Source organism: Vanacampus margaritifer, chromosome 18, assembly GCF_051991255.1.
Source record: "Vanacampus margaritifer isolate UIUO_Vmar chromosome 18, RoL_Vmar_1.0, whole genome shotgun sequence".
Classification (NCBI taxonomy): Eukaryota; Metazoa; Chordata; class Actinopteri; order Syngnathiformes; family Syngnathidae; genus Vanacampus; species Vanacampus margaritifer.
Genome location: NC_135449.1, coordinates 1,482,674 through 1,500,420, shown reverse-complemented (window position 1 = coordinate 1,500,420; position 17,747 = coordinate 1,482,674). Strand labels below are relative to the sequence as shown.

Here is a 17,747-nt window from a genome sequence, read left to right as displayed (position 1 = left end):
TCATCTTGCCACGGGGTTGCCACGACAACCACCACGAGGCATCCGCAACAACAGGATGACCTCTGCCAAGGCAAACATGTTCTCATGGCGTCTCCTTTGCTTTTTGGTGGCATTTCATTTACAAACGGTGAAAGACACACACACGCGCGTGTGCGCGTTCTGGTGATTAGCGGCGCCATTACGAGCCAATCTGTGCAGCGGTGCGGTGCGCTGGAAAGTGACGGGCGGGCTTGGGGGGGGTCCTGAGAGAGCAACCTCGGCTTCACCTTGACAGGAGAACCCGTCAAAGCGGGCCCGCGTTTTCTGTGTTCCTGCCAATCACAAGGAGACCCCCCCCCCCCCCCCTCCCTAAAAAAAAAAAAAAGTTGGCTTGGTGGAGGCTCACTCGACACCCCACAAACCAAACCTCACATTTGCCAAGACGGCAACATAGATGATGTCATAGGGGTCAAAAGTCAGAAAACAGGAGCGCAGTACCGTAAACTACTGTTGTTTGTCATCAGATTTTTTTTTGCTGTTTGTTTTGATTCTTGCACGCTCACTTCCATCCTTCCTTTCTGACCTCTTTCCTTCCCTTCTTTCAAACTCCCTTTCCTCCCTCCGCTCTTCCATTATTCCTTCCTTCCTCCCTCCTCGCTTCCCTTTTACGTCTTCTTTTCTTCCTGCTGTCCTTCGCCTCTGAACTTTTTCCCTTCATTCGTCCTTCCTACCATTTTTTCCTTCATCCATATCCAATCTTCCTGCCATCCATCCTCCTTTGAATACTTCTTTCCATCTATTCTTCCTTTCTTGTCTTTATTTGTGGTGCCTGGACAAAAAACAAATAAAAAAAAAAAAGCTGATTTGAAAAGTGTCGCGCTGTTTTAGTCTTTTTCGCACCGTGTGGAAATAAAAGTAGAATCGAAGCAGGTAAATATTAGAGGGGAGCAAGACAGCAGTCTGACGCGCTCTTTCAACTGGACTGAAATGGCGGGACTGAAGCTCAGCGCACACGCACACGCACGCACGCACGCACGCACGCACGCACATAGAAAAAAAAAGAACTGAGTGGACTTGTTGCTAAAAACAAAGGTGATATAAATGATATAAATGAATCAACTTCACAAAAATAAGATCACATTTAAATTCTAAAAAATACATTTTAAAAAGTTAAATTATTTTTAAAATAATTGAAATAAATGTATTATAAACACTAAAAATGCAAAATAAATAAGAAATACAGTACACCAAAAATAAAAATATAAATTAATTAAAGTTACAGTAAAACTGTGTTAAAAAAAAATTATGATAAATAAAATTAAATTCATAATTCAAACAAATGTTTTTTTTAAATAAATAATATTAAAAGCACAAAAGATAGAATAAAAAATACATAATACAGTAGAACTAGAGGGTAAAAAAACCCTGAAAAAAAATGTAAATAAAATTATTTTTAAAATAATTGAAATAAATGTATTATAAACACTAAAAATGCAAAAATAAATAAGAAATACAGTACACCAAAAATAAAAATATAAATTAATTAAAGTTACAGTAAAATTGTGTTAAAAAAATTATGATAAATAAAATTAAATTCATAATTCAAACAACTGTTTTTTTTTAAATAAATAATATTAAAAGCACAAAAGATAGAATAAAAAATACATAATACAGTAGAACTAGAGGGTAAAAAAAACCCTGAAAAAAATGTAAATAAAATCATCTCGCAAACAAAAAAAAACATAATAAAACACAAGGTAAAGGCTCAAGGGGTTTAATAAGTTTGTTTTGATTTGGGGGCGCTGATGCAGCAGCCCCCCACTAACGCCCCCCACCTCCTCAATATTTCATGTGCTGAGCCCATGCTGAGCATGTGAAGGCCACGCGAGCAGGCTAGAAAAAAAAAAAAAAAAAGAAGAGCAACAAGACCAAATAGAAGCGACTGCATTCGTCTTGCAGATTTGTGAAATTCACAAACTACCCGGCGACTCTCGGCTCGTCGACATTTTCAGATCGCCGCGACATCTTTTCACTTTTGACATTCGTGTATAAGTTGAGCTTTGTCATTATGGATATCCACAATTCCGTCACGGCGGCGGGTCACGGATGTCGATATCTGCAACCGCAATGACTTCAAAGTGAGATATTTATGACCGTTTGTCACTCGTACATTTAAACGCCTGCCTGGATACAACAGCCAATCATATTGCAGCGGGGCGTGTCCTGCCCAGAACTCACGTGGGATTCAAAACAAGGCCTTCATCCCTCTCTCAGTTCATCATCAACGTGGCACGAAGATGAGTCGCTCTATGCAAAGGATAAAGAATACATGAATGGGATTGATGCATGCATGTTGTGGCTGCACCGTCAGTCGAGCAAGGCAGCAACAGTACACGGAAATTGACTTCTGAACTTATCACGAACGAGCACAATATTATGTTGACATTGGGAAGTGTTAGCATTGATGCTAACCTCCAAAGTTCTATTTTGATTCCATTTCATATAAGGTGAGTCTTTTGGCGAATAGCTGTTTTCTAGTTTGTACCCCCCCCCCCCCAAAAAAAAATCAGGCGAGTTTGTGAAATGGCCGTGTACGGTCGCCTTTGTTGCTTTTTGGAAAACACAAAAATGGTGTCCGGATGTGAAAAACATCAAACATTTTCTGTTTTTCTGCCTTCTTTTGTCTGCAGCTGGATGTCATTGGAGAGCAACCCCCCCCCCCCCCAAAAAAAAAACGTAAAAGTGTCTTTTTTCCCCCCCCACTCTACATCGGCGCGTGTGTGCGTGCGTGCGCATGTGTGTTTCGCAAACGAACGCGCACGCAGGCTTTGTTTTCCTTTTGAACATCCCTTTGATGCCGCCGCTTACTTATTTATTTATTTCCCCCCACTCGCTCGGCCGGATGAGGCGCGCCGTGCGCCGAGTGGCATCCATCAGCCGGGCGCCTCTCCGGGTGACCTCCACTCCCTGTCAGCGTCAGAGAGGGGGGGGGCAGCGGGGGGTCAATTGGGAAGATGCGTGTATGAAAACCATTCATGACTTTGGATTTTAATACATTACTATTATGAAAAAAAAAAAAAATATATATATATATATATATATATATATATTTTTTTTTACCTTCACATTTGATGATTTTTATGAACCAAAATACATAAGAATATTTGAAAATGTCATTCTTTTGTACAGGTGCTATCAAGTTTGTGTGAATTAAAATTTGACCCAAGTCTAGTCTAGTAAGAAAATGGTGGCAATCTTGAAACTGTGAAAGAATTTTTTTTATATATATATATATATATATATATATATATATATATATATATATATGTTTTTTTTATTTTTATTGCACAGTGATGAAACTCGAGAACTGTCTGTGTTCTCGCCACATTGGCCCGCACAAACATGCATCCTGATGCCGCGTGAAACAGTTGAAGAGTAAAACGAATGATCTAAGATGAAAAGTATCAAAATAAAATACCCACCATCCCCCCCCCCCGCCCCAACCCCCCCCCTTTGTCGCTGCCTCCTTCTCCTTTCCTCTCACCTGATAAAAATTTCTTGCGCGGCCTTTTGGGATTGAAAGATTTGCCCATATTTTATTTATCGAAGGGCTTTCGTAAGGCCTAATATTCCGCAGCTGTGATCTAAAGTGAATGACAATTTTCAGGGTCAAAGAGGGACGGGGGCGATGGGAAATGGGGGGTGGGGGGGGGGCTTATGGGGGTTGGGTTGATCACATAAAAAAAAAAAAATCTGGAAAGAGAAAAGAGGACGGAAGAATCTCACGAGTCGTCTTGAAAAATAAATGAGGAAATGCGTAATCCCACGGATCAATATGGCCGCTCGTGGGGGTCCTCAGCAGTCCTTGACATGAGCAAAAGTTGCAAGTTGTTTACGCCAAGAAAAGAGTTGGGCTCATTATTTGATATTGTCACGGGATGCGGGATGGGGGGGGGGGGGGTCAATAGCCACGGTATAGATCACATGACCTTTCAACATTCACCCGACACGGGATGCGATATTAGCAGTATTGCAATACCAGTATGATATCAGCTGATAATGGATAACATTTTGGATTCAGGCCCATTTGTGATACGCAATAAAATTGATTCAGTGTTCGAGAACTCATATTTTGTACAGAAATAAATAAGCCAATATATGATACTATACCATAAGAAATCATGACAGTATCATGATACAGTGATACCGGATAATTGGTGTATTACAACTATCAATATGATATCATGAAACAATAATGCCAGGAGCAATGACCAATATTTTGGGAGAGAAAAACTACAATTATGTCAACCAATTTTATCTACGAAATACGGTAAGATAGCAGTATCACAATACAGTGATACTGGATGATGATGATGATGATGTAGTGAACATGACGGTTTATTGGTAGATTATGATATGGTGCTACTAGATGTGATCATCAAAGACAATATCCAAAAAAGTGGAAAAAATATCTCACCTTCAACATTTGATGTTGCTTCATTGGTACTGTGAGGTGCGACATAACCGGTATCATGATATGGCGATATCATGTACAGTTACTGAAATAATTGAATACAACAAAAAAGTTGTTTCTCACATATTAACATTAAAAATACAGTTAGAATGGAAAAAGCAAAATCAATGTTTGTTTGAAGCCTTGCAATTTGCGTGACAATGATGCTAATTACCGTTAGCCTGCTAGCATGAATGTAGACGACTTTTGTGAATTCCCAAAAAGTGTTTTTGGTGTTCAAACATGCATTCCATTCTCTTTTGTTGTTTGTTCCGTTCCAAGTTCTATAATTACCGCAACATCTCAGCTCATTTCTGTGTCATGAATGGCAACAGGCGGACACGCAGTTTAATGACACCTTCCGCCATCTAGTGGAAGAGCACTGAACTGTCGCTAGCATAGATGGAAAGAACCTGCGCGAGAGGTGACACCGATTCACGGCAAAGCAACTCTCCTCTTCTCTCCGTCCGTCCAGATCCGTTGAGCGCAAGCGCTAAACGCACCCCAACAACAGCAGCGGCGGCAGCTAGCTAGCGCAGCGCGGCGCGGCGCGGCGCCACCCCCTCGTTCATTAGCGAGCTCTTCAGTAGCCTGTCACGGCAGATGTGCTCCATCAAAGCTGATGGGCTCGCCGTTTTTTCGCGGCGAGATGTCGCGGCTTATCACGCCGCGCTCAGATCTCGGGCTACGGGCGGAGCGTGACTGGCAGGCCGCCGTTTCAACACGCTGATTCCTCCCAGTTGGAAATTTAGAATCGTGTCGGCATGCAAAGTAAATTGCCGCCGCGCACGTGCCCGCGTGCGTGCGGAGGGCCGGCGCGGTAAAAGCTTCTCGCTCTCTATCGGCGTCCGAGCCGCCTCCGCGAGAATCGCGTGTCTCGGCCTCTTTGGACCGCGCGCGGACCAGCTTATTGCACTTTGACACTGGGAGCGAAGGGGGTTGCTTCAGTGAAAATGGCTGCCAGTGAATTAAATGGATTAATAAACAAATCATTTAACCAGTTACTGCCTCGGCAACATTTTATTTTGAATTTAAATATTTGCAGATTTTTATTTTTTTATCATGTCCTTGTTACTTAAGAAGAATTGATGTTCCATAATTAATCAATATCGGACGGAACTTAGCGAATCGGGGGAAAAAAATAAAAAAAAATAGAAATCGAATCGGGAAAAATCGAAATCGAATCGAACTGAACTCTTGTGAATCGAAATCAAATTGATTGAGGGAATTTGAATCGATGCCTCTCTCTATGAAAAAGATCAACAGTGGCGCTCAAACGACACAATTGTGGCGTCTCCCAGCGAGGATTCTTCTCATGTACACGTGTTGGCATGTATTGGGTGTTGCGGTGGGGGGCCGGGGGGGGGGGTTCCATAGTGGACGCCCACCCCCCCTTGCGTGATGGTGCTCCTCCCGTCACAGTCCCTTGTCATGGTAAATGGCTGACAAACATCAGGCGGCGGGAGATTGCCCCCCCCCCCCTCCCTATTTCTATACAGTCGCAGCAGCGCCCCACTGAGGACGGGGGTGGTATGACATCAGCACTTGGTCGGTGTGAAGGGTGAGGAGCGATTGAGGGATTGATTTGCACAAGAGGGGGGTGTAAACACTCATTTGAAAATGTAAGTGGAAATGTTGTGGGTGGTGCAAATTTGCGCGCTAGAGGAAGGCTTACATTTGACAAGGCTACAATATTACTATTGGATTGGATGGACTGGGGGGGGGGTGGGGGGTCAAAAATGGGAAAAACGTTGCCTCTTAATGAACATAATCGCTTGGCGACAGTAATGACAAGAAAATAAAAACATCTGAAAAGGAGATGGGGGGGATAGTAGACGCGCACCCCCCCCCCCTTCGCCAACGCACCCCCACCCCCTCCCTCAGGTTGTCGCCGGCGCTCAATTATTTCCTTGTCAAGTGGCGGTGTTTTTAATGAGGCCCTGTGGGACTGACGTCTGTCAGTCAGCCCTGACTTTTTGACACCATTACAACTTCAAATAGAAGCCGCCGCCGCCGCCCGCCACGCTGCCTTCTACCCGCTCGTCTGACAGGCTGGGGAGGGAGGGGGAGGAGGGGGGGAGGGGGAGGAAAGGTGGCAGGAGAGGAGGGAGGCAGAGGGAACACAAGAGCGCGGAGGTAGGATGAGCGCACGCGCGCGAGGGCGGTCATTAGCCCCGCCTACACGCGCCGCTTGCGTGCTTCCGGCTTCACGTTTATGTTTCGTGGGACGGGACACAATTATTATTTTTTTTTCTGACGCAATTTTGTCGATTGCTAATGTGAGACTTTGAAGCAGATGATTTTTTTTTCCTCAAACTTCGTGTCCTGTCCAACCTACGAAAACGCCTCTTAACATCTTCCCTTTGACACAAACTTCCATCATCGGGGGTCGCGGAAGCCATTTTATTTTCACAGGTATGCGTAAAAACAGTTCGCTAGCCTGCTAGCTAACGTCAGCTAACCGCTAGCGTTAAAATTGGTCAGACCGTTCACTGCTTGAATTTCCACTCAGTCTATTTTGGAATCAACTTACCTGTTGTAACGTAAATAACGTCGCGAGCAGGTTAGCTGGCGTCTTTCAACGTCTTTCGCGTTCGAACCACAACTCAAATTAGCGGTCAAAGTCATCTAGCTCGTGTTTGTTTTCCATTGCGCCGCCTTGTTAAATGACACGCGCGGGTCTGTTGACTCCTGGTGTCATAAGACGTCACGAAAGCTTCTGCTATCCGGACGTTAGCGTCACATCACAGCGAGGAAACACGAGACGACGGGAACCGGGAAATGTCGGTGAAATTTGTCTCGCCGAGCCAGTGGGCGGCCATCTTACGTTGCCACTTGCACTGCCAACTTTGTTTTCTCGCTTGCTGAGAGGCGACGTAAGATGGCCGCAGGTGGCTTCACTTTTCTTGACCGAGTGAGCCGCGTCAGCCATTCAGATAGAAATCAGAGTTGCAAGCGCATTTTGGGCACGGCCAATAACTAGCTTGCCAAATAGTGAGACATCTGTTTTTAAACCTCCTTGTAAAAAAGAAAGAAATAAATAACCCACAATAATTGATTTCCACAGAAAATCTCGTTTGAGCACATGAAGACGTCTTTATAAATAAACAGCAGAATCACTGACATAACAATGTTAGTACACACGATAGAAAGTTGACTCCACGACATAACAGAGAGGAAACATACACGTTCGTTAGCGTACCAGGAAGTGAACTCAAACCAATCATGTCCGTACATTTCTGACTAACGATCAGGAAATAGCGATTTTCTTGTCACTGATCTCCCGGTAGACTTTGAAATGCGTCGCGAGGACCGACGGCGGCCATTTTGGAGGTCCCGCTTCGAAAGGGCCGAGATCAACGCGATGAATGTCTCGTCGTCGCCGCAGACGGACGGCGGGGCACGACGGACGAGAAACCGCCACAAAAAAGCAAGAAGAAGAAGAAGAAGAGGGTTCAAAAAAAAAAAAAAAAAAAAAAAAAGTCCTTGTCGGCCGTTGGAAAATCGTGATTCATGGTGACCATTTGTCCTAATTACAGCCCGACAACGCTTTTTGTCGCTATTAATCACGCGTGTGTGTGTTGGTGTCAAGATGGATGTGCGTGTGTGTGTGTGTGTGTGTGCGTGTGTGTGTGTTTGGAGGATCAGTGGCCCCGCAGATTGAAATAGATGGCCAGGATGATGGTGAGGACGATGAAGGCTCCCAGGACGAAGACCAGCACGCGATTCTGGATGATCCTGCAAATCACAGACAAAAAACAAAACAAAACAAAAAAAGACTCACAAATAAAAAATCTTTTACAAACACCTTCAATGTTTATAAGGTATGTAAAAAAAACAACAACAACAACATCGTGTCAAAATGAGTGCGTTCATTTCGAGTGGATTTCAAGCGACTTTAATATATTTATGGAGACTTGGGTCTCATGTTAAAGATTAGACAAGAGACAAAAAAAAAATGCACCGAGCTGTCGCCATGTCTTACAAATGCAATTATGCCATCTAGTGGCAGAGAAATGACCTCAACACAAATCAATATCGCACTCATTTTTTACAGTGCAGTACAGCTTTTTCATTTTAACAGCATGTTAGGAATTATTTTCAAATGACTATCAATGACTATTAATTTAACATTTTTCCCACTTTTATATAATTAAATCTTAGATTAAATGATATTAAATAATTTTAATATATGATATTATATATTTTATAATTAAATAATTGGAATTAAAATGATTGTACATTTACAGATATAAAATTTCCGATTGAACTATTAAAGTGGTTAATTAGGATTCAAACTTTTAATGAGCCGACACCCCTAATTGTGTGACATTCTGTACTTTTAACAAATGTAAATCAGCAGCCAATTAACATTTTGGTGTTTGAATATAAAATATTGTGGCAGCTTTACAGTCAAATTCAAATGGCAGTGAAAAAAAAAAAAAAACTTGAAGCAAGCACACTTGACATCTTTTTCTTTTTTTTTGTGTGTGTGCCTTTGGCAGTATAGCAGCATCTTTTGTTTAGGCCGCGACAGGCGTGTGAAATTGAACACTTGCAAGACAGCAATTGTCCGACATCACAGCAAATGTTTAAATAGTGTGCAGGGTCAAAAGTTGCAGCAAAGACAACTTTTTTGGGGGGGGGGTCTGGCCTCTCCGTGTGAAAAAGTGCCCAACAAATGGTTGAAAATCGAGCGTGAGATCCAAAACATAACAGCGTTAAACCTTGAGATAAACAAAAGTTACACGCCTCTAAAAGTTTATTTGCGGGCGGAAAAAAAAAGAAAAGAAAAGAAAAAAAAAAACGTCTGTCTAGTTTGCTGGAAGTCATAAAAACAGCGAACTAATGATGGAATTTAGCATAAAAACATTTTGAGCAGGCCTGACTTTGGAGGAGGACGGAGGGCGGAGGAGGGGCGGGAGGGGCGGGAGGGGGCGGGAGGGGCGGCAGAGGGCGCGCGTGCTCAAATGTCCACAAGACAGATCGAGCGCTGAAGCCCCAAAAATTCTCCGCACCGGCTGCTGCTGACAAATGAGAGAATTATCACATTTGCTGACATGTGGAGGAGAGGCCGAGGTTGAGGTTTGGGGGGGGGGGGGGGGCTGTCCACTCCTCTAAGCGGGAGATGAATAGCCCCCCCAGTGGTGGTCATTTATCATTGGGGGGTGCTCAGTCACCCCCGGAGCTGCCTTGCTGCCCACCATCTTGCGCTTACGTCTTGATTTCCAAAATGTTCGCACCAGTTAAAAAATGATGATGATGATGATGATGAAGATGATGGCGGATTTTTTAAACCCAGCCCAAATTATTTCTCCCGGCGGACAAATAGCCCAGAGGAGGGAGGGGGCATAACAGTGTGTGCTAATGCTAATGCTAATGCTAATTTTGCACATAAGGAAATGATGGCAGGGGTCTGCAGAAAAATGTGTTAGCTTTAGCCTGAATGCTAACAGAATGAGTAAACGAGAAAGTTTGTCATGCGAATCATAAACTTTGTCATTAGAACCAGAAACTTCGTCGTCCTAACGAGAACGTTTCTCATCCAATTTTTTTTTTCTCATGTCACAAAAAAAAAGTGTAGAGTGAGCAGTTTGGGGTCCCTTGAAACGCAAACCATTAAACTGATCAGTGAGTGGAAACGCTGTCTCGTCTCGCCACGCACGCACGCGCGCACGCACGCGCACACACCTCCGTCCCCCTCCTGTCAAGGCTGCAGGACGGTTGCGGTTTGATAAGTTGTGTTCCGTCTCGCCACGTGTCAGGACAGGATCAACGAGTAGCGTGTTCTTCACACTTCAACTTCTCCGGACTCTTTTTTTTTTTCCCGTGTGATACGAGACCGAGCCCGAGCCGAAGACGCTTTTTTGGCGCTTGTTTACGGGGCCGGCCGAGCTTGTCGCGCTCACCGAAAAACACGCATCGGTGTCATTTTGCATCCTGGCGCCAGCAGCGTGTCGCCGCGTTTGTGCGCGGGTCGACCTTTAGCCACCGTCGGGTCAACGTTTGACAGCAAGAAAGAAAAAGGAAAAAACACACTCGCGATTGTCGAATGCGTCCTTCAATAAGAAATGTGAGGATTTTCCCCAAAAAAATGTGTTTCTTTGGAAAGAAATGCTCAAAAATTTGCATCCATGGAGGCTCTTGTCAAATTGGACGGAAACTTTGCCGGCAAAAATGGATTTCAAGGAAAATGGCGGGAAACTTGCAGACGTAAACATGTCGATGTTAGGATGATATAAAGAAAGCCTGCAAACACTTTTGATGAAGACAAGAAAAACCAAGGATAGAGATTACTGCAACTGTGTGCGTGGTCTGATGAGACCACAAAAAAAAAACTTCATTAGTTTGGATGGTGTCAAGTATGGTAGTGGGGACGGAAAGGAGGGAAAAAAAAAAGCAGAAGAGGACAAAACAGAGCAAAACTCAAAACAAGAAAAACAGATGGACGGAACAATAAAGACAGAGCGGGTGGGCGAGCAAGGGTCCATTTAGTTGTCTTGAGAGAGAGAGAGAGCGAGAAAGAGAGACCAGATAGAAAGAGAGACAGATAGAGAGAGAACGAGAGAGCGGGCGAGCGAGGCCCCTCGGAGACCACATGAAAATAATGAGGACTTTTCTGTCAGGAAAGATTTACAAAATCGTAGCAGTGTTATTAAAATTTAAAATCTCCCGTTTTTCCTCCTCCTTCTCCTTCTTCTTCTTCTTCTCTTCCATCCTCTTCTTTTTTTTCTCCTCCCTCCGCTGCCTTATTAGCTTTAATGAGCGAGCGGCAGGCCACACCTCAGCGCACGACCTAGATGACGCTCTCGCATCTTCATCACGCGCCGCCCCGATTTGCGAGGTGAGTTTGTGCCGCGACCATGCTCGCAACTCAAGCCACTCGCATCTCAAATCAACATTTCCCATTGCAATGAATGGAAAAGATAATAATTGGTTCCAGCACCCCAAAAAGTTTTGAATTTCAACCAGGAATCTGCATTCTTTCATATTTGGGAACATTTTAAAACGGCGTGCCCGCCGCAACGCCGAGGCCCCGCCCACTCGGCACAAAAACAACATGTCCGCTAAGAAGAAAGTTAGCTGCGGAGTTTTCATCTCTCAGACCCGATAACATCAAAATCAACGTCTGTCTGAGCTGCTCTGGCAAGAAACGCCGGTTGGCCGGCCGGCTGCCGTACGGGGCGGGAGGGAAGAGAGAGAGAGAGAGAGAGAGAGAGAGGAGAGAGAGAGAGAGAGAGAGAGAGAGAGAGAGAGAGAGAGAGAGAGGGAGAGAGGGAGGGGGAGGGAAAGATCAATGCGCTCACAAATGGTTTGAGTGATGGACATGGCGGAGGGGAGGGTCCGCACGAAAGCATCGACTTGTTAGCGCAAACTCAAACAAATGTTTTATTGCCACACACACACACACACACACACGCACACACACACACACACACACACACACACACACACACACACACACACACACATGCGCTGGCTAATATATTATCAGTTGTATTGACAATAAGCGCATCGTGTGGACTACACAAGATGGCCGACTCACACGCTAAAGACGTTCAAGGCTGCATTCCATTCAACTTTTTTTTTTTTTTAAGCACGTATGGAGGAATTTTTTGTTTATCTTTTAAAATTGTTTTTGCTTGGGTTGTTTTCTGGAGGAAAAATCAAATAGTTCGCTAAGAAATGTGTCTTATTTTGTTGCTTTTATGGATGGATTTGTAAATTTATTGCTTATTTAAAAACAAAAATTAAAGCTTGTTTTTTACAAATATTGTGAGAATTTTCTTAAGATAAAATAAAAGTTGGGGAAAAATGAAAAACATTTTTTTTTTTCTATGTAGGCTATTATTTTGTGTAATTTCCATTTTTTAACAAAGAAAAACTTGCATATTTGTTGCTTATTCAAAATATATATTTTATATATAACTTGTATTTACAAATATTGTGAGAATTTAAAATAAAAGTTGGTGACAAATGAAAATCTAAATAAATAAAAAATTCGAGCACATACAGTATTTTTTTGCATCGTTTTATTATCTATATTGATTATTTTGTGTAATTTCCCCTTTGAAAACGAATACTAATTTGTTGACATACATGTGATTGTTTATTTCTGACATCTTCAGCCAGTGCGCTCATTTCCCCGAAGTTGCTCATTTGCCAGACTTGAAACGTTGCCGACGTAACCAAACAATTTGACTCGAGACGCAATCCCGCCGCCATGTTTACGTTCTGCAGATTGCTCCCGAGGGGCCGTTCAAGATAAATGATTTGACTTATTTGTTGATTTTTTTTCTCCTTCTTTCTGGAAGCCCCTTTCGAGCAAAGCAGCTGCCGAAGAGCGCCGCCCGCCGCCGCCCGCCGCCCGCCGCCGCCGCCGTTTAATTGCAAGCTGTTTACGCTAATGAATTATTGAAAGATCATCGCTTAATTCCCCGCAGATGGAAAGAGTGTGCGCAAAGAGGTTGCCTCGCACCTTTGACGTATTTTCTGTTTACGTGTGCACGAGCCGGGGCAGGGGTGAGGGGGGGGGGGGGGTGGGCTCGGGGCTTTTCCCAAAGTGAGGTGCACCCTCCAGGGGGTGCAGGAGAGGAAAATGAGTGCATTTTTTTCACAAATGTAAAAGCTTAGTCATCGTCAAGTTTGTCTTGGGTTCCTTTAACTCATTGACTGGCAGCCATTTTCATTGAAGCTAGATTTGGACCGATTTTGCAAGACCCACACAATATTGTAAATAATAATATAAAAACATGGAAGCGACCAAAAGAAAGATTAGAGTCGCTCCTTTCATCAGGGAAAAAAAAAAAGTATATTTCTATCTGTTTCCGTTTTGCAGTAATTAGCATTAGCATATAGCTAAGTTTCATCATGAGTCACAAATCTGTTTAAAACAAAGAGCTTGCTGCGACGTGGCCATGGCTGATCTCTTATACTCTGTTGCCACCTGCTGGCTGTTTTTAGGAGTGAATGTTAAAAAGCTCAAGAGTTTTTCTTTTTAAATCTTTGCCACCCACAATCACTTTATTTCATATATTACCCAAACCCCGGCTGATTTTTAAATATATTTTTTATGGCAATTATAGAAAAGTGTATCTTTTCTATTTCAATTTTTAAATGCATGTTTTTTGCAAATTTGACGTTGTTTTTATTGATTCATTTCTTGCCGTTGTTCAAACATTTTCTTGTTTCTGCCTTGAAAATTTTGATTAAAGCTCGAGAAAAAAAAGAAAGAAGGTGCATTTATGCCCCGGGTCAGACTGATGACTTGAAGCTCATTTGTGAAAAATACTGAGCTGTTTTGCGGAGAATTATATTTGAATAAAACGCATCCACATCAAACGACCAACAGGTTTTTATTTTGTGGGTGAGCTTGGATCAAGGTTTTTCTGGTTTTTTTTCTTTCTTTTTTCTTCCCTCCCCCTCACTCACACCGGAGAAGTGCACGGAGGCTCCACAGGTTCATCCATTTTTAATTCACGCGGCTACTAACGAGGCCGGCTGGCAGGCAGCTGCGGCAGCTTTAAGACTGGGACCCGCTTCTCTCCCGGGCCACAACCAGCCGTCCGTCCGTCCGTCCGTCCGTCCGGCCGGCCAACGGGCGAGAAGATATGTGAAAAGAGAAGAAGAAAGACGCCAAGGAGGAAGAGAAAGCGGATACGCTGCGACCACCACTGGAATTTTTCCTGGAGTGTTTTTCATTTTGCCGGCAGCGATTTGGCGCCGGCTCTTGCGCTCTGCTTCCGTGTCGTCCTTTTGTTCCCGTCGGTGGCGTAACGTCTCGTCTTGTTATCCGCCAGTCACTTCGTCCATTTTCACGCGCGGCCCTTTTCCAAGCGACAGCAAACCGGATTTTCCGGTTGACTTCCAAGTTGTTCAAATTTGAAAGGATCTTTTCTCATCATGAGGAATAAATCAGGTTCTTTTTGAATTGCATGCGATTGTCGATTTTAAAGCCAACTTTTCCAGTACAAGTTTGGGAAAGTCTGCTTGGGATTTTGCTCAGTTGGCTCGTCGTCAAGCTCGGCTACTTAACACCAAGTCCATTGTGATGAAATGTGACCGCACTTCTTGGGGCGATCTGAGAAGAAACACGTTTTAAAAATAGACGCCTCAAGTTTCACGCGAACCTGCAAAAAGACGGAGCTCGATGTCCTTATCCACATCACACATTTCCTATACTGAAGTGTCTCCGGGCATACCTTGGTCAAAATAATAAATAATAGAATAATTATAATAACAGAGAACAATCCGTGCTATGGTGAACTGAGCTCGTTTTCGGGGGGGCGGATCCGTCTCATGTGGTGAGAACATTTATTAGCGTAGCGGTGACATTGCCAAACACAAATATCCACCCCACCTCCACATCGATGACCCAACATTGTTATCAGCGGCTTACACTGCTAGCTTATCTGCGCCAACACTGCAGCTCTGCTTACCAGTTAAGTGAAAAAGAAAAACACGTACTAAGCACATTCATACACAAGCTGCCCATGGTTACAACTCGTGTTGAGGCGCACAGCCGACTCGCTGACACCCACGTCACTCGCCAGGCCAGGCCCCGCCTTTTAAAGCCATACACATTCAAAGCGACAGACACTACAGTAGAACATGTGGATGGTGACCCCGGGTAGGAAAAAAAAGTAACAATAACACCTCAGATGAAAGTAAGGATGTAACGATAACGGCAACGTCGTGATATCGTGATATTAAAAGTGCCGCAATATCATCGTCGTTATGTTACGATATTAAAAGCTTAAAAATGCGAGCTTGCGTTCCCTTTGCGCAGTTCTAGAATCCTCTGGCGATGAGTTCATTAGTGCAGTTTAATTTTAAACATGTTATGGCCGCTGTGGCGGTTATCACTCTTAGAATAACCAGCAAATATTTTTCAATATCTCCATCAAAACCCCCCCAAAACAAAACAACTTTTGGCCCACTTCAGCCAAACACAACAAATGTAATTGGAAAATGATACAATAAATGATCCCCTTTCAAAAATATTGTTGGCTAATTTCTCAAATGAGCTCCAAAGCGTCACGACATTCCGCAGCACGGCTGCATTTTTGCTACTAAGTGCAGGGATGTGATTTGACCAATGTGAAATTATCTGAAAATTTAGCCGGGGGTCTGGGGGCCGCTAGGTCCAGGGCAGTGCCCTGGTGGGGGGACAAGGGGGGCATAGCCCCCCGGAGCTCATGGGTTTTCCGTGTTTTTAAGTACTTTCAATGCGCTCACATGACAAAGAAATAGACAAAACAACAGCATAAATTTTCAATGTATATTGAACTATCCCATATAAAATGGCAGTTTTAGTCAACTCAAAATCAGTCACATTCAAAAACATTGGACTGCCTTTGCTTTTAAAAACTATCACTGAGAATATTATCATATCTAACTAATGTGATTACTAAGTTAACACATAAATAATGTTGAAGAGTTCAAATTTCATGAACAAATAATTGTATCATGACCAAATGAAAAGTAACTCATATTAGAGCATACCACAAATGTCTTTGCATAGCAGAAGATGTTATCTGTCGGAGTCATGTGCATACACAATCAACTACTAAAAAAAAAAAAAAAAAAATTAAAAAAAAAAAATCGAAATTCATTTTTTTGGGGATAAAAAAAGCGGAATTCCGCGAATTAGCGGAAAAATCACATCCCTGTAAGTGATAGCGGATCTCGTGCCCTGCCGTCATTAAAAAAATCAATCCATAAATAAAAGAGCAGATGAGGCAAAAATGGTGGCGACATTTACACAGTGAGAATCCACATTCGGGTCTCAGTCAAGCGGCCCACGCCGAATCCAAAATAGCCTCCGAGGACAAAAGCAGAGCTGCGAGAAGCCTCATGTCCGTGCTGATGCGTTCCGCACACAAGGGCGTGCGTGCGTGACGGCTGGCAATTTGGCCAATGCCGGCACCTAGAGAACATTTTGCAACCACCGCAAACAAGTGCAAAAGTGCAAGGACGACCTGGAGAAGTTTGGAGGAGATCTCCGTTGGCTCGCATCTCAACAAAAAAAGCACAAATAAAATAAAGCCCACGAGCGCACAGAAGAAGATGGCGTTGAACGAGGTCGAGCGCCCCCCAGAGGTGGCTGGTGAATGTCGTTTCTTGCGTTTTAAAGTTGGCCGAAGATGGCACTGAAAGATGAAAGAGGCTTGGAGCGGCACATGCTGGTAAAGGACAGCAGCAGGAAGACGCAAGCAGAGAATGTAAAGACGACAATGTCATCCGTTTGACACGACACGGGAGGCTTTAGTCATCCTAAATAATCCATGCGTTGCCATTAAATTTGCACACTAACTGCCGTAGACCCCTTTACACTTGCCCTGTTTAACTCGTTGACTGGCAGCCATTTTCACCGAAGCAACCCCCTTCGTTCATTTGCTATAAAAGCTACCAAAAGAAAGATGAGAGTCTCTTCTTACAGTATATGAGGGAAAAAAAAAAAGTATATTTCTCTTTGTTTCCGTTTAGCAGCAATTAGCATTAGAATGCAGCTAAGTTCATTGATATTCACATTCATGGTGAAAACACTTGTCAAAAAGAGCTTGTTTTCAACATGGCCCTGGCTGATCTCTTTTACTCTGCTGCCACCTGCTGGCTGTTTTTGTAATAACTACTACTAAATTGCTTTAAGCCACCTCTTCAGGTCAGAGGCTGCATCAAAGCCTTCTGTATGCTTTTGCATAAAAAAACGCATAAATACGTTTGTGGGAGTGAAGGACAAAGATTTAAAAAAAAAAATTATATACTCAAAATAAGTATGACAGTTGTACAAAACACAGCCACAAGATTGAAGTGATACCTTGGCACAGATTTTTTCTTCTTTTTCAGAAAGTCCTTTACCTAAAGTGTTACGCGTGGGTATCCTGTCATTGCTTTTGTAAAATACTGGATCGGCAAAAACCAAATCTGCAGGGAGACCAGTTGATGCAAAAGCAAAGGGGGACAACAGAAACACTAGTTTTCCTTCCTTCCTTGGATGCGCGGAATTCTGGTCTTCTCTCACAGCAGCGTGGGCGCGAAGCGCCACGAGAGATGCAGATTGGCAGCTTCACCTTTCCAGTTTGCTGCCGGAGCGGGTTCAAGAGTCAAGGGGGCGCCTGGGATGCTTTGGGACGTTTTGGAAATGCGAGAGCCAATCCATATTTGCAGGAAGCCCCGGTGAAATCTCAGGAGTGCCTGATATGCAACGCAAAGGTGGGGGTGGCGGTGGTGGCGGTGGGGGGGGGGGGTTGGG

The 17,747-nt window shown here is 43.6% G+C and overlaps 1 protein-coding gene across 4 annotated transcripts in view; it reads right to left on the bottom strand.

Annotated features, from left to right (window-relative positions):
* Positions 1 to 7,565: 7,565 nt before the first annotated feature.
* Positions 7,566 to 17,747, bottom strand: part of vti1a (vesicle transport through interaction with t-SNAREs 1A) — a 106,201-nt gene continuing 96,019 nt past the window's right edge. For all 4 annotated transcript variants that reach the window (XM_077551500.1, XM_077551498.1, XM_077551501.1 and 1 more), the window contains one exon: positions 7,566 to 8,230. Coding sequence is in view for 2 of the 4 variants with exons in the window: in XM_077551498.1 (XP_077407624.1) it covers positions 8,137 to 8,230 (94 nt within the window). In the remaining 2 variants the exon portion in view is untranslated. The remainder of the gene's footprint in view (positions 8,231 to 17,747) is intronic.